Genomic DNA, 19,013 nt, shown 5'->3' on the forward strand with positions numbered 1-19,013 from the left:
GCCAGGAGGGCAGTGAGGACAGAACCCGAACCCGAAGGACAAGGGTCCCTGCCTCCAAGCACCAGGACCTGGGTCCAGATGGCGTCCGGCATGGCCTGGGGGCCCTGCGGGTGCCTTGGGTGAAAGTACAGAGGGAGGTAGAGAATGATTCCTGCTCTCTCCCCGCCAAGTCCTGAGCCACAGCCTCCAGAGGGAACCAAATGAAACCCTTCGAAGCAGCACCGGGACCGTCGGAATCCTGAGTTGAGCAAACCGACCACCTTGCTGCTCTTCCCCGAGGACGTGCAGCCCGGCTTGACAAGCTCTGCATCCTCAGGCTGGTCGTGGGCTACCTGAACGTGAAGAGCTGCTTTGCAGGTAAGCGGCCGCGTGGCTCCAGATCAAGCTACGAGAGGAGCTTGCCCACAAGCTCTAAGCGTTGACCTTCTGTGAGGCAGAAGCGGCACCGCAGTGTTTGGGTCCCGGACACAGGAAGAAGGCCCCACGTTCAGCTCAGGTACAATAGGTGACCCAGACTGCAGGTGTGTCTCTCTGCCCAGCCTGTCATATGGACGCTGGGCTCTGCTCTCTGTGGAAGGAGACAGGCATGGGCTTCCCGCCAGGCTCACAGAATGGCAGGTGCAGAGGAGAGGTCCTAGCGGATGGTCTAACTTCTTTCCTTCCTTTGCTTTATCATTTCTTGTGATAAATTAAATGTTCCTCCACCTTCCAGAGCTTTGGCTCAGAACAAAGGGCTCATTTTTCTGAAGCTATGAACTGGGCTATTTCTTATCATCTCCCAGAGCGCTTGTTCTCCTAAACTTCCTTACCATGTAACGGGCACAGTCTACTCTTTCGTGTCCTACCTGCTAATCCACTGTGTCATTGCTGAGAGCTAGTCCTAACCCATTCCTGTGCTTGGTACTTGTATGCAGTAAACTGGGTGATGCAGCTGAGCACATCCCCTCCATAGCTAGTAAGCAGCCGCACAGGAAGATGGCCACAAGGAAGACTCTGGGCCTGAAAAACACGGGACAGACGGTTACAGCTGCTCGAAAAGAAACTCAAAGATGAAATGGGTCTAGTCAAACTTGAAAATACACTGAGAACTATGAAATTACCCAGCTGCAAGGGTAACTGCAAAGCAGCAGCACCTGTGGAGTCTCGTACAGCAGTGCTGTGGACTGTCCATGCAGGGGTCCACTGTGACCCCAGGGGCTGGGGTCAGGGCATCGGGGAGGGCCGCTAAATGGGTACCGGCTTTCCTTTTGGGGGTGTGGACAGTATCTTGGATGGAGAGAGAGGTGGTGGTTTCTCAGTTTAAAATGGTTAATTTTAGGCTACGTGAATCCCACAGGGGCTGGGATCCTTTGCGGGGAGGGAGGCAGGGGTCCTTTGCAGGCCTGTCAGCCCTCGAAGACGCTGAATAGGTCCTCTGCTTGCCTCTGCCATTGTCTCCAGGCAGCCTGCCCACGTGTCGCTAGTTTGGGCCTGTCCCCACCTACTGGGCTGTGCTGCAGGCCACTGACAGTGGTAGAGACCTCAGACCCTTGCCCTCACTCTGACCCCCTGCCCAGGATGGCCCAAGGGAAGGGGCACACATGGGCCCTGGGCTGCCCTGGAGAGCAGCCGTCTACCAGTCGTGTGCTGTGAACTGCTTTCGTGGGGAACACCTTGATCCTCAGCTGGTCCCGGCCCGGGTCTGGACAGAGCTGGGGGCCTGAGTCCTCTCACAGTACATTAAGAAGATAATTCACCATGACCAAGTGGGATTTATCCCCAGGATGCACGGTTGGCTCAACACTTGTAAAACAATCAACATGATAGATCATATCAACAAGAGAAAAAACAAGAGCCATATGATCCTCTCAATAGATGCAGAAAAAGCATTTGACAAAATACAGCATCCATTCCTGATCAACTCTTCAGAGTGTAGGGATAGAGGGAACATTCCTCAGCATCTTAAAAGCCATCTATGAAAAGCCCACAGCAAAGATCATTCTCAATGGGGAAACACTGGGAGCCTTTCCCCTAAGATCAGGAACACGACAGGGATGTCCACTCTCACCACTGCTATTCAACATAGTACTAGAAGTCCTGGCCTCAGCAATCAGACAACAAAAAGAAATAAAAGGCATTCAAATTGGCAAAGAAGAAGTCAAACTCTCCCTCTTCGCAGATGACATGATACTGCACATGGAAAACCCAAAAGACTCCACCCCAAGATTGCTAGAACTCATACAGCAATTTGGTAGCGTGGCAGGATACAAAATCAATGCCCAGAAATCAGTGGCATTTCTATACACTAACAATGAGACTGAAGAAACAGAAATTAATGAGTCAACCCCATTTACAATTGCACCCAAAGGCATAAGATACCTAGGAATAAACCTAACCAAAGAGGTAAAGGATCTATACCCTAAAAACTACAGAACACTTAAAGAAATTGAGGAAGACACAAAGAGATGGAAAAAATATTCCATGTTCATGGATTGGAAAAATTAATATGGTGAAAATGTCTATGCTATCCAGGGCAATTTTCACGTTCAATGCAATCCCTATCAAAATGCCATGGACTTTCTTCAGAGAATTAGAACAAGTAATCTTAAGATTTGTGTGGAATCAGAAAAGACCCCGAATAGCCAGGGGAATATTGAAAAAGAAAACCATATCTGGGGGCATCACAATGCCAGATTTCAGGTTGTACTACAAAGCTGTGGTCATCAAGACAGTGTGGTCCTGGCACAAAAACAGACACATAGATCAATGGAACAGAATAGGGAACTCAGAAATGGGCCCTCAACTCTATGGTCAACTAATATTCGACAAAACAGGAAAGACCATCCACTGGAAGAAGGACAGTCTCTTCAATAAATGGTGTTGGGAAAATTGGACATCCACATGCAGAATAATGAAACTAGACCACTCTCTTACACCAGACACAAAGATAAACTCAAAATGGATGAAAGATCTAAATGTGAGACACGATTCCATCAAAATACTAGAGGAGAACACAGGCAACACCCTTTTTGAACTCGGCCATAGCAACTTCTTGCAAGATACATCCACGAAGGCAAAGGAAACAAAAGCAAAAATGAATTACTGGAACTTAATCAATATAAAAAGCTTCTGCACAGCAAAAGAAACAGTCAACAAAACCAAAAGACAACCTACAGAATGGGAGAAGATATTTGCAAATGACATAATCAGACAAAGGGCTCATATCCATGATGTATAAAGAACTTATTAAACTCAACACCCAAGAAACAAACAATCCAATCATGAAATGGGCAGGAGACATGAACAGAGATTTCACCAAAGACACACACATGGCCAACAAGCACATGAGAAAATCCTCCACATCACTTGCCATCAGGGAAATACAAATCAAAACCACAATGAGATCCCACCTCACACCCGTGAGAATGGGGAAAATTAACAAGGCAGGAAACCACAAATGTTGGAGAGGATGCGGAGAAAGGGGAACCCTCTTGCACTGTTGGTGGGAATGTGAACTGGTGCAGCCACTCTGGAAAACTGTGTGGAGGTTCCTCAAAGAGTTAAGAATAGACCTGCCCTACGACCCAGCAATTGCACTGCTGGGGATTTACCCCAAAGATACAGATGCAGTGAAATGCCGGGACACCTGCACCCCGATGTTTCTAGCAGCAATGTCCACAATAGCCAAACTGTGGAAGGAGCCTCGGTGTCTGTCGACAGATGAATGGATAAAGGAGATGTGGTCTGTATATACAAGCCATTAGAAGGATGAATACCCACCATCTGCTTCAACGTGGACGGAACTGGAGGGTATTATGCTGAGTGAAGTAAGTCAGTCAGAGAAGGACAATCATCATATGATTCCACTCATACAGGGAATATAAAAAATAGTGAAAGGGATTATAGGGGAAAGGGGAGAAAATGAGTGGGAAATATCAGATAGGGTGATGGAACATGAGAGACTCCTAACTCTGGGAAGCGAACAGGGGTAGTGGAAGGGGAGGTGGGCGGGGGGATGGGGTGACTGAGTGATGGGCACGGGGGGGGGGGGGCACTTGATGGGATGAGCACTGGATGTTACGCTATATGTTGGCAAATCAAACTCCAATAAAAAAATATACCAAAAAAAGAGCTAAGCCAAACAGGAACATTAGACATTTGCTTTCAATGACATTTTCTCTTCCTCAGCCACCCTAAAGGACAGCATTGCAGGCTGCCCAGCTGACCGACCCATGAATCCAGGAGGAAGTGAGCATGCCTCTCCACAGGTCAATCTAGAACTGTTTTCTGAAGGAGACTTGCTTCTTCGGGTACCATATGACATTTTCCAAATCTATCTCCTGTCAGTGGTTATGATAATAGCAGAATCGGGGCCTCAGAGGTTTTCAAAAATCATTTCATTTCAAATCTTGTTGAATTTATCTTTAATTATCAAGTCAATTTTCTAGTTGGATAAAGTATTCTATATCTATTCCTTCCATTTTTCAGACAATTCTATAACCAAAGTGCCATGTGGGTGAGAGTCACACAGGGCAGAGTCAGAAACCCTTGATGTCCATCCCTGACAGCCACCTGCTAGTCAAAGAGCAGCCACCTCTCCCCACAAGGGTGATGCTGCATGTGTCCTATCTGTTTCAGGAGGTGTGAGACTCGGGGCGGGGGGGGGGGGTGTATGTGTAAATCATACCGTAAGCCATCAAACACAAGAAAGGAAACAAACGTACAAAAGAAAAATATCTTTTGTGTATATGGAAATGTTAGCAATATTAGCATACCATATTTCATTTTTACTACCTTTGGGCACTTGAACATTTTCTTTCTCTGAAATTTTCTATCTAAATATGATATATTGGGCAGCCTGGGTGGCTCAGCGGTTGAGCGCCGCCTTCAGCCCAGGGCGTGATCCTGGAGACCCGGGATCGAGTCCCACGTCGGGCTCCCTGCATGGAGCCTGCTTCTCCCTCTGCCTGTGTCTCTGCCTCTCTCTCTCATGAATAAATAAATTAAATATTTAAATAAATAAGTAAGATATATTGCTGGTACCTTAGCAAGGAATCCAGGTTCTGGGTGGCTCAAATGTGACAGATCTTCACCTCCCAAACCAGAAGTACAAAACTTCCAGACAGTTCAGGAGGAACATGCATCACCATATCTTTATTTGTATGGTAAGGGCTTATTTATCTATTGAGACAAATCATCACTTTTCTCAGAGTAACTTAAAAGTCAATCTGTGATCTCTCCCCACTCTCAAGCTGAAATAACTACATTTTTAATGATTCAGATCTTAAAAAAAAAAAAAAAAAAAAAAGGAAGGAAGGAAGAAAGGAAAGAAAGGAAGAAAGAAAGAAAAGAAAACAACTCCCGGGACTCCCTTCCGAGACTGGCTAAGTTACCTGGGACCTGCAGCTAGTTTGGGGCAGGGAAAACGACCCGTGCAAGCCTGGGACGCCTGAGAGCAGCGGTCTTCATCCATGCCTTTCCCCCTTGATCCTGTTAGTGAACAACAGCGGAAGTCAGGCTCACCCCCAACATCCCCTCGGCTGATAATGTTCTATTTCTTAAGCAGAATGGTGGTTTCAGAGGCGTTCATTTTATTATGCTTTATAGTTTATGTACATGTTACATATATTCATTCTGAATGCTTCGATACAATAAATAAATAAAGGAAAGCACACATATACAAATAAGAATATCATTCTCATGGGGAAGATTTTGAATCTGCTGAAATTTTTCTCCCATTAGCCTTGTCACCAATCTCAGTAATGTAACTATTATGAGTTAGCATGTCACAATGCACCCCATCTTGATGCTAGAGTTAGAAATCATTCTTCCGTTAAAGCATTTAGAAAAAACAGTGATGTATTTTATTTTTAATTACTTTATACACCAAGGTAATTTTTCTATTGACACTTGTTATAGTTGCAACATAGGCATGATAGCAGGCTGCTCAGTCTCCCTCAGCCTGTCTCTGCAATTTAAAGCAGTCGAGTGGCAGGAATTTCTTACAGAAAGCTATTACACAGAAGTTTGAATACTTCTATTACATAGAAGTTTGAACATTACTAGCTGCTACTCTTGAGTGGTACCCAAGAGATTTCAAAATTTTAGTTGGAAAAACTAAAACCCAACCTTAAGTGATGCTTGGGTGCAGGACAAACGCAGTGCATGTCCAGCCCCATGACGGCGACTGCTAGCTGTGCTTCCTCAGTCATGAATCCTGAAATGTTAATTGGCCTGTGACAGCTGGAATAAAGACGATTATTTCCTGTTCTCTTTGTAGCTAGTAGGATCAAGTTTGAGTTGATGAGCCTATGTGGTGCTAACTTTTAAGAAGTGTTCCTAAAGGAAGAGGACAGAAATGCTGACAGGTTTCTAGCTGTGCAGCTGCCTGCAACTTTGATGTGGAAGCTACATACTGAGTAACAGGGGGGACCAATGTCGAGGGAACCTGGGTTCCTGACCCCGCAGCGCTACAGCAGCCGTGGACTGCCTTCCGGACTTTTACACGCACAAGAAACAAAGTTCTATCTTGTTTAAGTCACTATTGTTTGGGGACATAGCCAAAAGTAATAAATAGTGCCAAATTTGAGTCTCAGTTCCTTAACTTAAAAACCCGATGCAAGTCATATACTGAACCTGGTGGCAGTTACAGCTACTGCTAAGACGACGTCAGATGGAAGAAGTTTCCCACAGAGAACATCATGTGTCCCAACAGCTATTTTACAGGGTGCTTAACTCCAAACATTTGACTTCCCACTAGTAAAGCCTCAAAGTGCACCCAGGCTTTTCGAAAGAAGCATCAAGAACATCAAAAAGTAACTGCCCTTAGGCTAGCTGCTTTGGATGCAAAATGACTGAAATCCCTTCCCATAAGAGAACTGTAACGAGCAATTACACAAAAAAATGGTTTATTTACAAAACTCAATGCATTTTACAAATAACATATTTGCATTCCCTAAACCTTTTGGAAAGTAATTCCAGTTTGTGCAATGAGTTCACAGAAGAAAGTCGTAAGACATCTCTTAGACATCTTAAACCTAATTAATTCTCAATTTTGAAAAATATTTCACACTCTGTTAATAGAGGACTGTTTTTAAATTCTGTAGTTAAATGTTGCCCTTCCATTATCTTTAACCCAAATACAAACTGGATTAGCCTGTGAAATAATTCCATTAGATCTGGATAAATTATTTCCACTGCCCCCCCCCCCCCATCCCATGCATGCACAAAGTAAACATGGTAAATTACATTAACGACATTTTATTTCAACATCTTTTTTTTTTTTTTTTTTTTTTTTTAACTCTCTCAACTATTGTTTTGCTCAATCTGGGGTACGGATAGGTAGGATTCCAGTCTGGGGAAATCCCAAGCCCCTCTACAGAATAGGGAAGGACGGGTCAGGGTCAGGGGGATCTCTACATAGGAGGCCTCGTTTGCTAATCAGAACAAGGTTTCCCTTCAGGTCTCAGGACACCTAAAGGGATCAGCTACCACCCTCCTAACAGTCTGGGAAGCATCCTATTCCAAGCCTCCAAAGGACAACAGGCTCCTCTCTTTCTCCTCCCTGAATCACTACCTTCATTTTAGTTCCTTCTGAGGTTGATGATGGAGAACAGTTCCTGTGTTCACATTCCAGAAACTGGCAGTGCCATACAAAAATCTTCTGGAACAGGTAAAGAGCAACAAACAATGATACTTTAATTGTGCAAGAGTTTTCATCTCATGCGTATGAAAGAAAATACTTTTATCACTCGTAGCTGCCATCTCTCAAAAACATAAAATCCACGTCCTGGGTCTTGAGCTAGAGAGGAGAGACAGAGGCATCTCCACTCCAGGTCCACCCATTTAGCAATGCACTTCTTCATCTCCACACTAGATCTCTCCTCGAAAGACAGTGTCTCTCACGCCCGCTGTCGGTGGCTGTATGGGAGACGCTAAGCTGGAGAAATAAAGTCCAACACCTGACACGGCCAACAAAATCCTAAGCTAAAGAAATGGTGAGGTAGAGTTGAGAGAGTTCAATTTTCTGAGCATAGATCTTTTGGCACATTCTAAAGACTTACACAGACTCCTCAAATCCTCCTCTGGGACACCTTTACAAAGTGCTGGCAACTTAGGAACCCTCGGATCTATTTAAGAAACATCTATGCAAAGCTAACAGAAGAAAGTCATCTGAAGAAATGAATTCCTGGCAGTTGAGCTTATTTTACCCCAATATTGAAGCAAATAAAAACAATGCTATCCATTTGCTGAATTTATTTAAAGAAATCAATTTAGAAATATCATAGAATGAAACGAGACTTCTGACATGTAAACACACTGCCGTATTCCTGAAACAGATGTTAACACCTGATAAAAGCTAATAATCCTCGGCTGGAAAGCTGTCCGTTAGTAAGGCCGGTCTTCAGCAGTCACTAAAACCATTTTGCTTCTTCAGCTTTCCTGGTGTGACAATGCAATACTATCAAACCACAATCAGATATAATAAAGGACAAGATTGGATGGACAGGTCAGTACCATTGGTTACAGCTGTTAAACAGTTTCATTCTTGGCGCCACGTAAAAACAAGCCAATCACATCAAATAAATCATGGCTTTTTTTTTTTTTTATCACAATTCACTAAGTGATGTTAATTATGGTCCTTGTCAAACACGTTTGGTGAAGGCTATTTACAGTGTACATGGCTGAGCATGCACTATTTATAGTTACAAAGATACCTGCCAGTTTATTACAATAGAATTACACAGTGCCTGAAAATGGTGAAACATCTCACACGTCATTTAAATCAATAGTCTCAAGCAGAAAACGTTCCTTATTTGACCACGATTGCAATAATTACATGAAAATTTTTATAAAAACACGAATCCCCCTCAAGAAATTGATGCATATTCTACGCACTATAGGTTAAGGCAGTAAAAAAATGTATTCCTGATAACTGGAGGTCTTGACAATGTCAATTAAAGCTGTCTGACTCTAGTTTTTCATTCTCCATCACATACTCAAAGTTCTGTCTGTATAACTAATTTGTGAGATTTCATTTTTAAAGTTGAAGTATTAGCAATGCAGAAGAGTTGATGCTGGAAAAAAGAAACTGCTAGGGAAAAGGAAAAATGTTAACGTGGATTTTGCCCGAAAGTTTTCAAATTCTAAACAAGAGCATTATTTGTGAGTCTGAACCTTACAAGTATAAAACAAACACATATAGTTTACCTTTCTTAATTTAAAATATACTGAACTTTGAACAATTCAAGTAATGTAAGACTATCAAAAATAACTTCGTAAGCCATACAAGCCATCAACTGCATGTTCAATGTTTTAATTAAGAACTTTTTAAAAACTGTAATCTAAACCAGGAGTTTAGTTAACAAATGATAAGTGACCTTTATTTGCACTTGTGATTCCTTTAATACAAACGGCTGCCAACATAGATGTAGGAGACAGCAGATTATGCATTTGATCAAAGCACTTGGATTTAAGCATAAACAGCCTCAGATGGTCTAAGCTCCGTGCAGAAGACCGCCCACTTGCAGACAGCCCCCTCTCCTCAGAACCCTGGATTCCTCAGCTGCAGAGGCGACAGGGACAAGCTGTTGTAAACAGGGCACTGCTGTAAAACCAGGATATATTCTTAAATTAAGATCTTTCTTGTTCAGTTGAAAAGACTCTCCCCACCTGTCTCCCAGCACTGGAGTATATTCTGCTGACCTCTTAATTTCATAAATTAACTTTCCTTTGATTCCATTTTTACGGTGGTTGTGTTCACAGTTTTGGTTTAAAAATTGGTTTAAATTTATATAAAACTCTGTACATGTTCACAAATTATTGCATAAACAGCATAATCTTCCAGACAGTGTTTGCAAACACATGTCCAATTCAGGAAAAATATATTCACGTTTCCCGTCTGGCTTTTTTCTTCTTTTTTATTTGTTTGGGAGATTCCCAGTTAGTTTCAGACTTGGCTAAAGGGGGGGAAAAAAAAGAAAAAGAAAAAGAAAAAGAAAAAGAAAAAGAAAAAACAGGAGTAAATACTCCAAAGTCTCAAAAATACAAAAGTAGCATTAATGAAAACATGTTTTGAAATCCACTAATAATGCTTCAACCTTTAAGTTTTCAAGTTTCAGTGACAAGTTTTTAGATTCTTCTATGGCTGCCTTCCTCTTTTCCTTTGAATCCCAATGTATTACTTAATCACATGGAAGATATTTCACTGATTCTGATCTAGAAAACCCATCATTTGATATGGCTCAATCTAAGTAATAAAAGTGATAATGGGCAAAATTGACCCTGAAGGTAGCTGAAGGGACAAAAGGAGGGAAAAGGGGGCAAAGAACAATTCATAGTCCCAAGAACATGTGCACGGAAAACAAGCGGGACCAGATAGATGGAGAGACAAGCATCGAGTCCTCCGCTGTCTGTCACCGGCCACCCCTCTTGCTTGGAGTGGTGTCAGTCAGCCCACTGGCCCTCAGAGCTGAGGTCCACAAGGTTCCAAGGAGTCTAGCCTTTGCAAAGGAAGGGAGGGTTGCCCTACTAATCCATCAGACTTCTAAGATCAGAAGTCTACTATTTCAGACTTCTAAGATATTAACACTTATAAAGTGTATGAGAATATAGAAAAAAATAAAAAATGAGGATTACTTACTCTGTGAAGGAGGCACACTATTTTGCTTAGTATTGGACTTGGATTTATCTATCTCTTGTAATATCGGTGGCACTTGGGAAGAGCTCTTGTCAGAATCACTTTTTGATAAAATAATGGATGGCTCGGTAGAAATAGCAGGTGGAAGAGTCTTGATAGGCTATTTTGGAATAAAATTATTTTAGGTTCTTTTATAAAAAGTTTCAGATAAAATTAAGTATCACGGTAATACCAAGAGGCTGTTTAGGAATAAGTAAATACACCAAGACAGTTTCCAAATAATTACCGGCAGAAACACCACAACTCATGCCTGCCCTCTAGCAGCATAACCAAGTAAATCTTTACCTACAATATCCATCAATAAAGGTCAAGAAAAAAAATGGATGAAAAGTATTAAAATTACAAGATGTTTACTGAATCTCAAATAAGAGTGAAGAATTCCATTTCCATGAGCTTTTATGTTCTTTTGCATTACAAATATATTTTATATGTTCTAGTGATTCAATGTTCTGTCCACTTTTCACCATCTCTCAATTCCTCAAAACTTTTTCATATGAAAGACAAGAAGAAAATGGCTAATTTCTGAACTTCCAGTGGGTGACATTCCCTCCTCTGTTTCTTGAGAGGTAACTCAAACAGGGCAGCAATCACTTCCGTTTCCTACCCATGGAAAAAGATGGCATCAGACAAAAGCAGACTGAAGCTACTAGTCCTTTCCATTAAAGGAAGCAATAATCCAAATTTTCCAGTTCTATCCAGTCTGGTAGTGAAATCGTAAGGATGAGGGCCTAGACTCAGTCCTTGCCTCCCCTCTCCAACCTGGGAGCAGAAAGGGGGCAAGTCAACTGATTTGCCTAAGTGAGGCCTAACTGTGAGTGGGTGGTTAGGAGAGGTAAGGATGGAAGCTCCAGTATTTGGAGTGCCTTGAGGCTGTAACAGAGGAGGAGATCCATTCATCCTTTGGTGTTACTTATCAACATGATGTGAATACGGGAACAGGGCAGGTGACATTTCTCCTGCCCCTAGTTCTTCCAGGCTCTGTGGATGTTAAGAAAGCTCAACTGAGGGGCGCCTGGGAGGGGCACCTGGGCTACGGAGTTGGTTAAGCATCCGACTCTTGGCTTCAGCTCAGGTCATGGATTTGTGACTGTGGAATTGAGCCCCACATCAGGCTCTGTGCTCAGTGCACAGTCTGCTTCAGAGTCTCTTTCCCTCTCACTCACTCACTCACTCAAATAATTAATTAATTAAAATTTTAAAAAAGCTCAAAGGAAAAGGAAACTGGAGGAAGCTCTGTACATGCAGGTAATTACTTGGATTCCCTCCTATTTCACATATGCATTTGTCTTGCTCAGTTCAGCTTTCTTAATGTTCTCTATATTTACTTCATACTCAAAAGTTTTAGCATTTATTTCCAGTATTCTCCTATTGTCTCACTTAATCTGTTAAATCCCAGAAGAACTGAAATAGTTTACCAGATGGCTTCTGAAAATGACTTCCTAATAAGTAAAACATCAAAATGTCAAATGACCCTTTGCAGCCCTACTATTAAATCTATGCTTGTACTGAGATCACATCCTTTTATCTCAAAAGGGAATTTTTCTCTTAGGGAATTAAAAGCATCAAATCCCAATAGGAAGTATGGTTAAGATTTTATTTTAGCACAAGACCATTACCAATTACTTCTTTTAGTGGTAACTCAGATTCTTTTCTTTTTCTTTTTTTTAATTTTTATTTTAAAATACTTTATTTTTAAGTGAGCTCTAACTCCAGTACGGGACTTGAAGTCACAACCCCAAGATCAAGAGCATATGCTTCACTGATTGGGCCAGCCAGGTGCCCCAGTAACTCAGGCTCCTATCTGAAGCTGTTTCATTCAATATGTATGCTCCACAAAGGCAGAGATGTTTTTATCTGCTTTGCTCTTGGATATATTCTTAGAACCTCAAATAGTGGGTGGTGTGTAGTAGGTTCTCAATACATTTTTTTGAATGAGCACATAAACGAGCCATGCAACTCTAGTAGGATTTCATATATTTCTATATAATTTGCCTTTCTAGAAATCAGATTTTTAAAAACTATGTGTCACTGGCCTAGACTTTTAATATGGTCCCTTCTGACATATTAAAATTTTCTACTGAATGGCACATATTTCAAGAACCTGTCACAAGGGGGCCTGGGTGGCTCGGCTCAATGGCTGGGAGTCTTGCCTCTGGCTTGGGTCATGATCCTGGGTGCTGGGATCAAGCTCCACACATTGGGCTCCCTGCTCAGTGAGGAGCCTGCTTTTTCCTCTGCCTGCTGTTCCCCATGCTTGTGCTCTTTCTCAAATAAATAAATTGTTAAAAAGAAAAAAAACAAAACAAAACAAAAAAACGAACCGGTCACCAAATTTTAAACAAATGTTGTTACATTTTGAGAAGTTGGACCGGAGTCCTATTATGTACTATGTGCCTGCTTTTAGCAAGATGCAACCAGTTACATTTCCTCTAAGCAATCTATCCTCTGTATGTTTAGATATTTAATAGGAGAAAATACATTCTTGTGATCCTGGTTTCACCAGAGATAGTTATGCAGCTTGGGACAAGGTATTCAACTTCCCCAACTTCATTTATATAATAGATCTTACGTCTCTTATGGGGCTGTGATGAGGGCTAAACTATTTAGTGTATTTAAAATGCTTAGCATTTTAGTGATTAGCGATGCTTAGCACTTAGTGCTTCAATAAAATAAGAGTTATGGCACAATTCTTAAGTCATCAAAATTTTATTCCTTAAATATCAAAAAATTACCTGGCTATTTTTGATGAGTGCTTCAGCTGGATCACTAGTGCTTATGGTCTTCAAAGAAAAAGCTTTTTCCTGCTTTGGACGGACTTTAGAGGTATTCACTGGATGATCTTCTCTAATCTCTTTTTCTAATTCTTCTGTGTCCTACAGAGAAAAGTAGTCTATTAGATGATACAAATAACTCTTTTTTTACTAATTAAAAATCTATTTAGCTTGTAATATTAATATCCAAAAGATAGTCCAAGAAAGTAATTTAACTTCAATAATTGTCCAAATAGCTTAGCAGAGCATACAAAAACAAGCATTCAAAGATTGAAAATACACAGGTTCATCTGGAACAACAGTGATCACTCCTGCTATCCCCAGGGACTTCAATAAATTGGGAATTAAAAACCAATACACTCCCATCCCCAAATGCAAACCATTCTAATTTACTAAACCAACTCAAACAAAATAAACTGTTTTTTTTTTCTTTTAAACAAAGTACACAGTGAATTAGGTGATACTCAAACCAAGACTTTAGAAATAACATTTCACTTAATGAATTCTTCAAGGAACAAAATATTTGTACATATGCACATTCTGTAGATAACTGAGGCTGACATAGCAGAAAGGACATTGCGGTTTTGGCCTCCTGCAGTCTAGCTGCATATGGTCAAGGACAAATCATTTCATTCCCTGAACCTCAGTTTTCTTAACTATAAAATATAATGTGCCTAGATAATTTCTAAGGTCCTATCCAAGCTGTAACATTTCCATTCTTAGGCCTGCAGACTTTAAAAAGGAGTTCCAACAAAGTAATTCTAAAGCACATTATATGCTTGGGTGTGTGAAATAAATATGAACGAGAATATATCGAACAGGACTATCACTGTTAATTGTATTGTTTTTTAGCGAACACATACATACAAACAACTGGCTAGGATTATCTTGAAAGTTTTCTGCCAATACTGGTAATTTATAAAACTTGTTCAGGATGGTAGTGGGTTTAGACAGCAAAACAAATTTTGTTGTGATTTTAAGTTAAATGAATAGGTTTGGAAGTATGTATGTAAGATTTGCAATCTGTACAAAATTAATGTGAACACATCAGTTAGTTCTATCCTAAGCTATACTCTTTTCTTTTTAAAAAAAGATTTTATTTTGACAGAGAGAGAGAGAACTTGCAGGGAAAGCAGCAGGCAGAAGGACAGGGAGTAGCAGGCTCCCCACAGGGCAAGGAGCCCAACATGGGGCTCAATCCCAGGACCCTGGGATCGTGACCTGAGCTGAAGGCAGACATTTAACCAACTGGGCCACGCAGGTGCCCCTCTAAGCTGTACTCTAACAGTAAAGACGCCCACCAACTACGTACACACAAGTAAAATGAACAAATTCCCAAATGTATTATGGGTAGATTACTATGTTCTATATACTTGGCACAGAATTTCATGATGTCTCATTTAATTTTCAAAGCAACCTATGCAGTTAAGTCACTTTTGCAAAGTAAAACAAAAACTACTAGTTTACTAAATGGCAAGACTGAAATTTGAATACAGATCTGACTCTAAATCCTGTATACTTACTCCTTGTTATTTATTTAAAAGATTTATTGACTTTGGGGGGGGGGAAGGGAGGGGAAGAGGGAGACAGTCTCAAGCAGACTCAGCGCTCAGTGCGGAACCCCATGTGGGGCTCCATCTCACGACCCTGAGGTCATGACTCAAGCTGAAACCATGAATCAGACACCTAACCGACTATGACACCTAGGTGTCCCATACTCACTATTATTTTTAAAAACAGATCAAAGGAGTATCAGAATACCAAAAGAACTTTCACAAGTTAATGACCTTTGCCAGTAAGTTGAACTTTACAGATTACATCTATTGCACAAAATTTCTTCTAAAAGGAACTCATCTAATTCACAAACCAGAAAATCACAAAAGTCCAGGAAAGTCTGGCTTAAAAGAGTTCAGACAGTATTATCAAGCTGTCAATAACATTTTTCATTAGCTCACTCAGCTAACCTCTATTCCATAGTTTTAGTTTTTCATATCCATTGATCTCAGTTGTGTTAACCTTAATACCCAACCACTACTTGTGAGAAAAAACTAATACTGAAAATGGATTGGTATCATTTATGATGGGCTGTGCTTCCCTTAACAAAAATGAATGCAATGCATATTTCCTTTAAAAAAGCCTTATGCAGCAACTTTTCCCAAAGAAAACAATAAACAGGAAAATTATGTGGGCTATCCTCTATAGAAACTCTGGCTATGTCCTACATTTATTTACTAACTTATTTTTTAAAAGATTTTATTTATTTGACAGAGAGGGGAGAGCACAAGCAGGGAGGGGGCGGGGGGAGCAGCAGGTACAGGGAGAGGGAGATGCAGGCTCCCTGCTGAGCAAGGAGCCGCACATGGGCCAATTGCAGAACCGTGAAATCATGACCTGAGCTGAAGGCAGACACTCAAAGGATTGAGACACCAAGGTGCCCCTATCTCCTAACATTTAGAGGAATAAAAAGAACTAGCTGCATGTTGTAAGTAAGGAGTAAGATTTCCGTAATTTGTAATGTAATGGTGATAGTGTTTCAAAGAGAAACCCATGCATACTTCTAGTGATCTAGTATATTTCAAATTAAAATAGCTTTGCTTTCACCCATATTATAATATAAAAATTTTCCTAATAGGTGAGACCATGAAAAAAGAAGGAAAATGTAGGAGTGACATAAATAAAGCTCCTGTCAGAAGCCAAACAAGCAGAAGATACTAAGCGAAACAGAGCAAACTCAGAGTGGATGACACTTCACTCGTGATGCACACGATTGTTCTAATTGAACTAAACTTCTAACTTGCTAATAAATTCCAGTTATTCAAAAAGACATTCTGTGAGAAACACTGTTATCTCCTTTTCCATTTCGCCTTAATATAAACCAAAATGTATCTTATTTTATTTTTAGTAACTTTTGGTTTTACATCTTTGGTTATGATTCTTTTAAAGCAACAGTTTTTATTACAGTAGGATACAGAAGATCTTTAAAACATTCTGTGACTTTTCCAATGCTTTGCAAGTAAACCTGCTATCTCCTATTATGTCTTTTATTTCTACATATTCTTAGTATCTGCATATTAGCCTTTCACATTTCAGCAGTAGGTGCTTAATGAATGACGTCTGTTGTTCTGATACCCTACCTGAGCAGGAAAGTTATCTTCACTTTGCTTCTTCTTTTTCTTTTTTTTCTTTTTAGATTTTCCAGTTGGAAGAGCTCCCTCTCCCTTTTCTTTATCATCATCTGAAACCTGATGTTAAAAGCAAAATATTAAAGTGAACCAATTGGTTAATTTTTCATTATTCAGGAATTATGGAATAATTTCATTCATTAGGCTCGGTCTTTATCTCCTAAATGCTAAGAATTAGTAATGAGTAATGAAATGTATCTAAAATTACACATTAAAAAAGAACAAGTACATGGAACTTCCTTCTCCTATGTCTATGACAGACCACTTCTTCTTCTTTTTTTTTTTTAAAGATTTTATTTATTTACTCATGAGAGACATAGAGAGAGAGGCAGAGGCAGAGGCAGAAGCAGGCTACACGCAGGGAGCCCAACGCTGTCAATCCCGGGACTCTGGGATCACGCCCCGAGCCCAAGGCAGACGCCTAACCACTGAGCTACCCAGGCGTCTCTCTTTTTTTTTTTATATCTTTTATCGCCTCCACGATAAATTACTAGAGCTGTGCAAACCTTGGTTTTTAAAAACTCACTGGTTAGGTCATTCTGTTTTATTTCATAGTTTAAATGCAAAACTATTTGCAGTAAAACGGAATCCTACCCTGTTAAGAGAATGACAAGCTACTGAGTGGGAGAAAATATTTGCAAACCATATATTCAACAAAGGACTTATATATCTAAGACTATATAAAGAACACTCAAAATTCAATAGTAAACAATCCAATTAGAAAATGTGCAAAAGATATGAACAGACATTTCACGAAAGAGGACAGACAGATGGCAAAGCACATGCAGAGATAGATGTTCAGTATCATTCATCATTAGAGAAATGCAAATTAAAATCACAATGAGTTCACTAGACACTTATCCGCAGCTAAAATAAAAAATAGTGACAAGCAAGAGCTGGCCAGGATTCAGAGAAATACGATCATTCATTTATTGTAAGTGGGAATGGAAGTGATACAGCCACTCTGAAAAATAGTTTGACAGTTTCTTAATATGCTAAATATGTAACTATTTACAACCCAAGGATTATACTCCTAGGCATTTGGGATCCCTGGGTGGCGCAGCGGTTCGGCGCGTGCCTTTGGCCCAGGGCGCGATCCTGGAGACCCGGGATCGAATCCCACATCGGGCTCCCGGTGCATGGAGCCTGCTTCTCCCTCTGCCTGTGTCTCTGCCTCTCTCTCTCTCTGTGACTATCATAAATAAATAATAATAATAAAAAATTTAAAAAAATTATACTCCTAGGCATTTATCCCACAAAAATACTTATGTTTGCACAAAAACTTGTACATAAATGTATATGGCAGCTTTTTTCATGGCAGCCCCAAGCTAAAAACAATCCTGATGTCCTTCACCAGGAGAATGGTTTAACAATCTGAAGCAGATCCACACTGTGACTACTCAAAGTAAAAAAGAGCCAACTAATGAATGCATACAACGACCTGGATGAATCTCTAGAGAATTATGCTGAGTGAAAAACAAAACAAAACAAAACAGTATGAAAAGGTTACATGCTGTATTATTCGATTCATAGAAAATTCTTGAAATGACAGAATTATAGAGATGGAAACAGACTACTGGTTGCCAGGCATTACCATGGGGGTGGTAACAGGAGGAAGAGTGGCCGTAACAAAGGGCAACATGAGGGATTCTTGCAGGACGGGAATGTCGTCTATATCTTGATGCAGTAATGGCAACTCCCTAGTTGTGATACTGTACTGCAGTTTTTCAAGATGTTACCACTGGGGGACACTGGGTGAAGAGTCCAGGGATCTCTCTGTATCATTTCTCACAAATGCTTTTCACTCTACAGTTATCTCAAGATAAAAGGCTTAATTTAAAAAACAGAGTGAGACGGAATGTCACTGAAAATAACATCCCATATGACAAAAATAGGGACTTAGGACTTAAATTAATATTCATAGTATCCCTTCACACAAAGCATATAGTTGACTTTTCTCTGAAAAAGTGCTTTTTGTTTCTCCATGACAGGCAAGATTCCTACTCTACCCTTATAGGAAGAGATGATGGGGTAACTACTACTTCTCTGCTCAGCAGAACAGTCATTAGGATGATTTTGGAGGTCTCACGAACCACCAACTAGTTCACAGAAATTACCAGTAGATGGAAAAAACAAAATCCTACACAAACTTAGCTAAGAGATGTCCGGTACAAATTGGATGCCAGTTGTGGAGAAACTTCAACAGAAGTTTTTTTTTAAATATTTAAAGATTTTTAAAGATTTCATTTCTTTATTCATGAGAGACACGAGAGACATAGGCAGAGAGAGAAGCAGGCTCCATACAGGGAACCCGATGTGGGACTCGATCCCAGGACCCCGGGGTCATAAGCTGAGCTGAAGGCAGATGCTCAACCACTGAGC

The 19,013-nt window shown here is 40.6% G+C and overlaps 1 protein-coding gene across 7 annotated transcripts in view; it reads right to left on the reverse strand.

Annotated features, from left to right (window-relative positions):
* Nucleotides 1-6,870: 6,870 nt before the first annotated feature.
* MTDH (metadherin) overlaps nt 6,871-19,013 on the reverse strand; it is a 56,772-nt gene continuing 44,629 nt past the window's right edge. For 6 of the 7 annotated variants that reach the window (XM_072734253.1, XM_072734251.1, XM_072734248.1 and 3 more), the window contains 4 exons: nt 16,584-16,691; nt 13,411-13,551; nt 10,622-10,778; nt 6,871-9,938 (listed from right to left, as the gene is read on the reverse strand). In XM_072734253.1, coding sequence (XP_072590354.1) covers nt 9,868-9,938; nt 10,622-10,778; nt 13,411-13,551; nt 16,584-16,691 — 477 coding nt within the window. In that variant the 3' untranslated portion in view covers nt 6,871-9,867. The remainder of the gene's footprint in view (nt 9,939-10,621; nt 10,779-13,410; nt 13,552-16,583; nt 16,692-19,013) is intronic. The other variant, XM_072734250.1, reaches the window with a different exon arrangement.

Source organism: Vulpes vulpes, chromosome 13 (assembly GCF_048418805.1).
Source record: "Vulpes vulpes isolate BD-2025 chromosome 13, VulVul3, whole genome shotgun sequence".
Lineage (NCBI taxonomy): Eukaryota > Metazoa > Chordata > Mammalia > Carnivora > Canidae > Vulpes > Vulpes vulpes.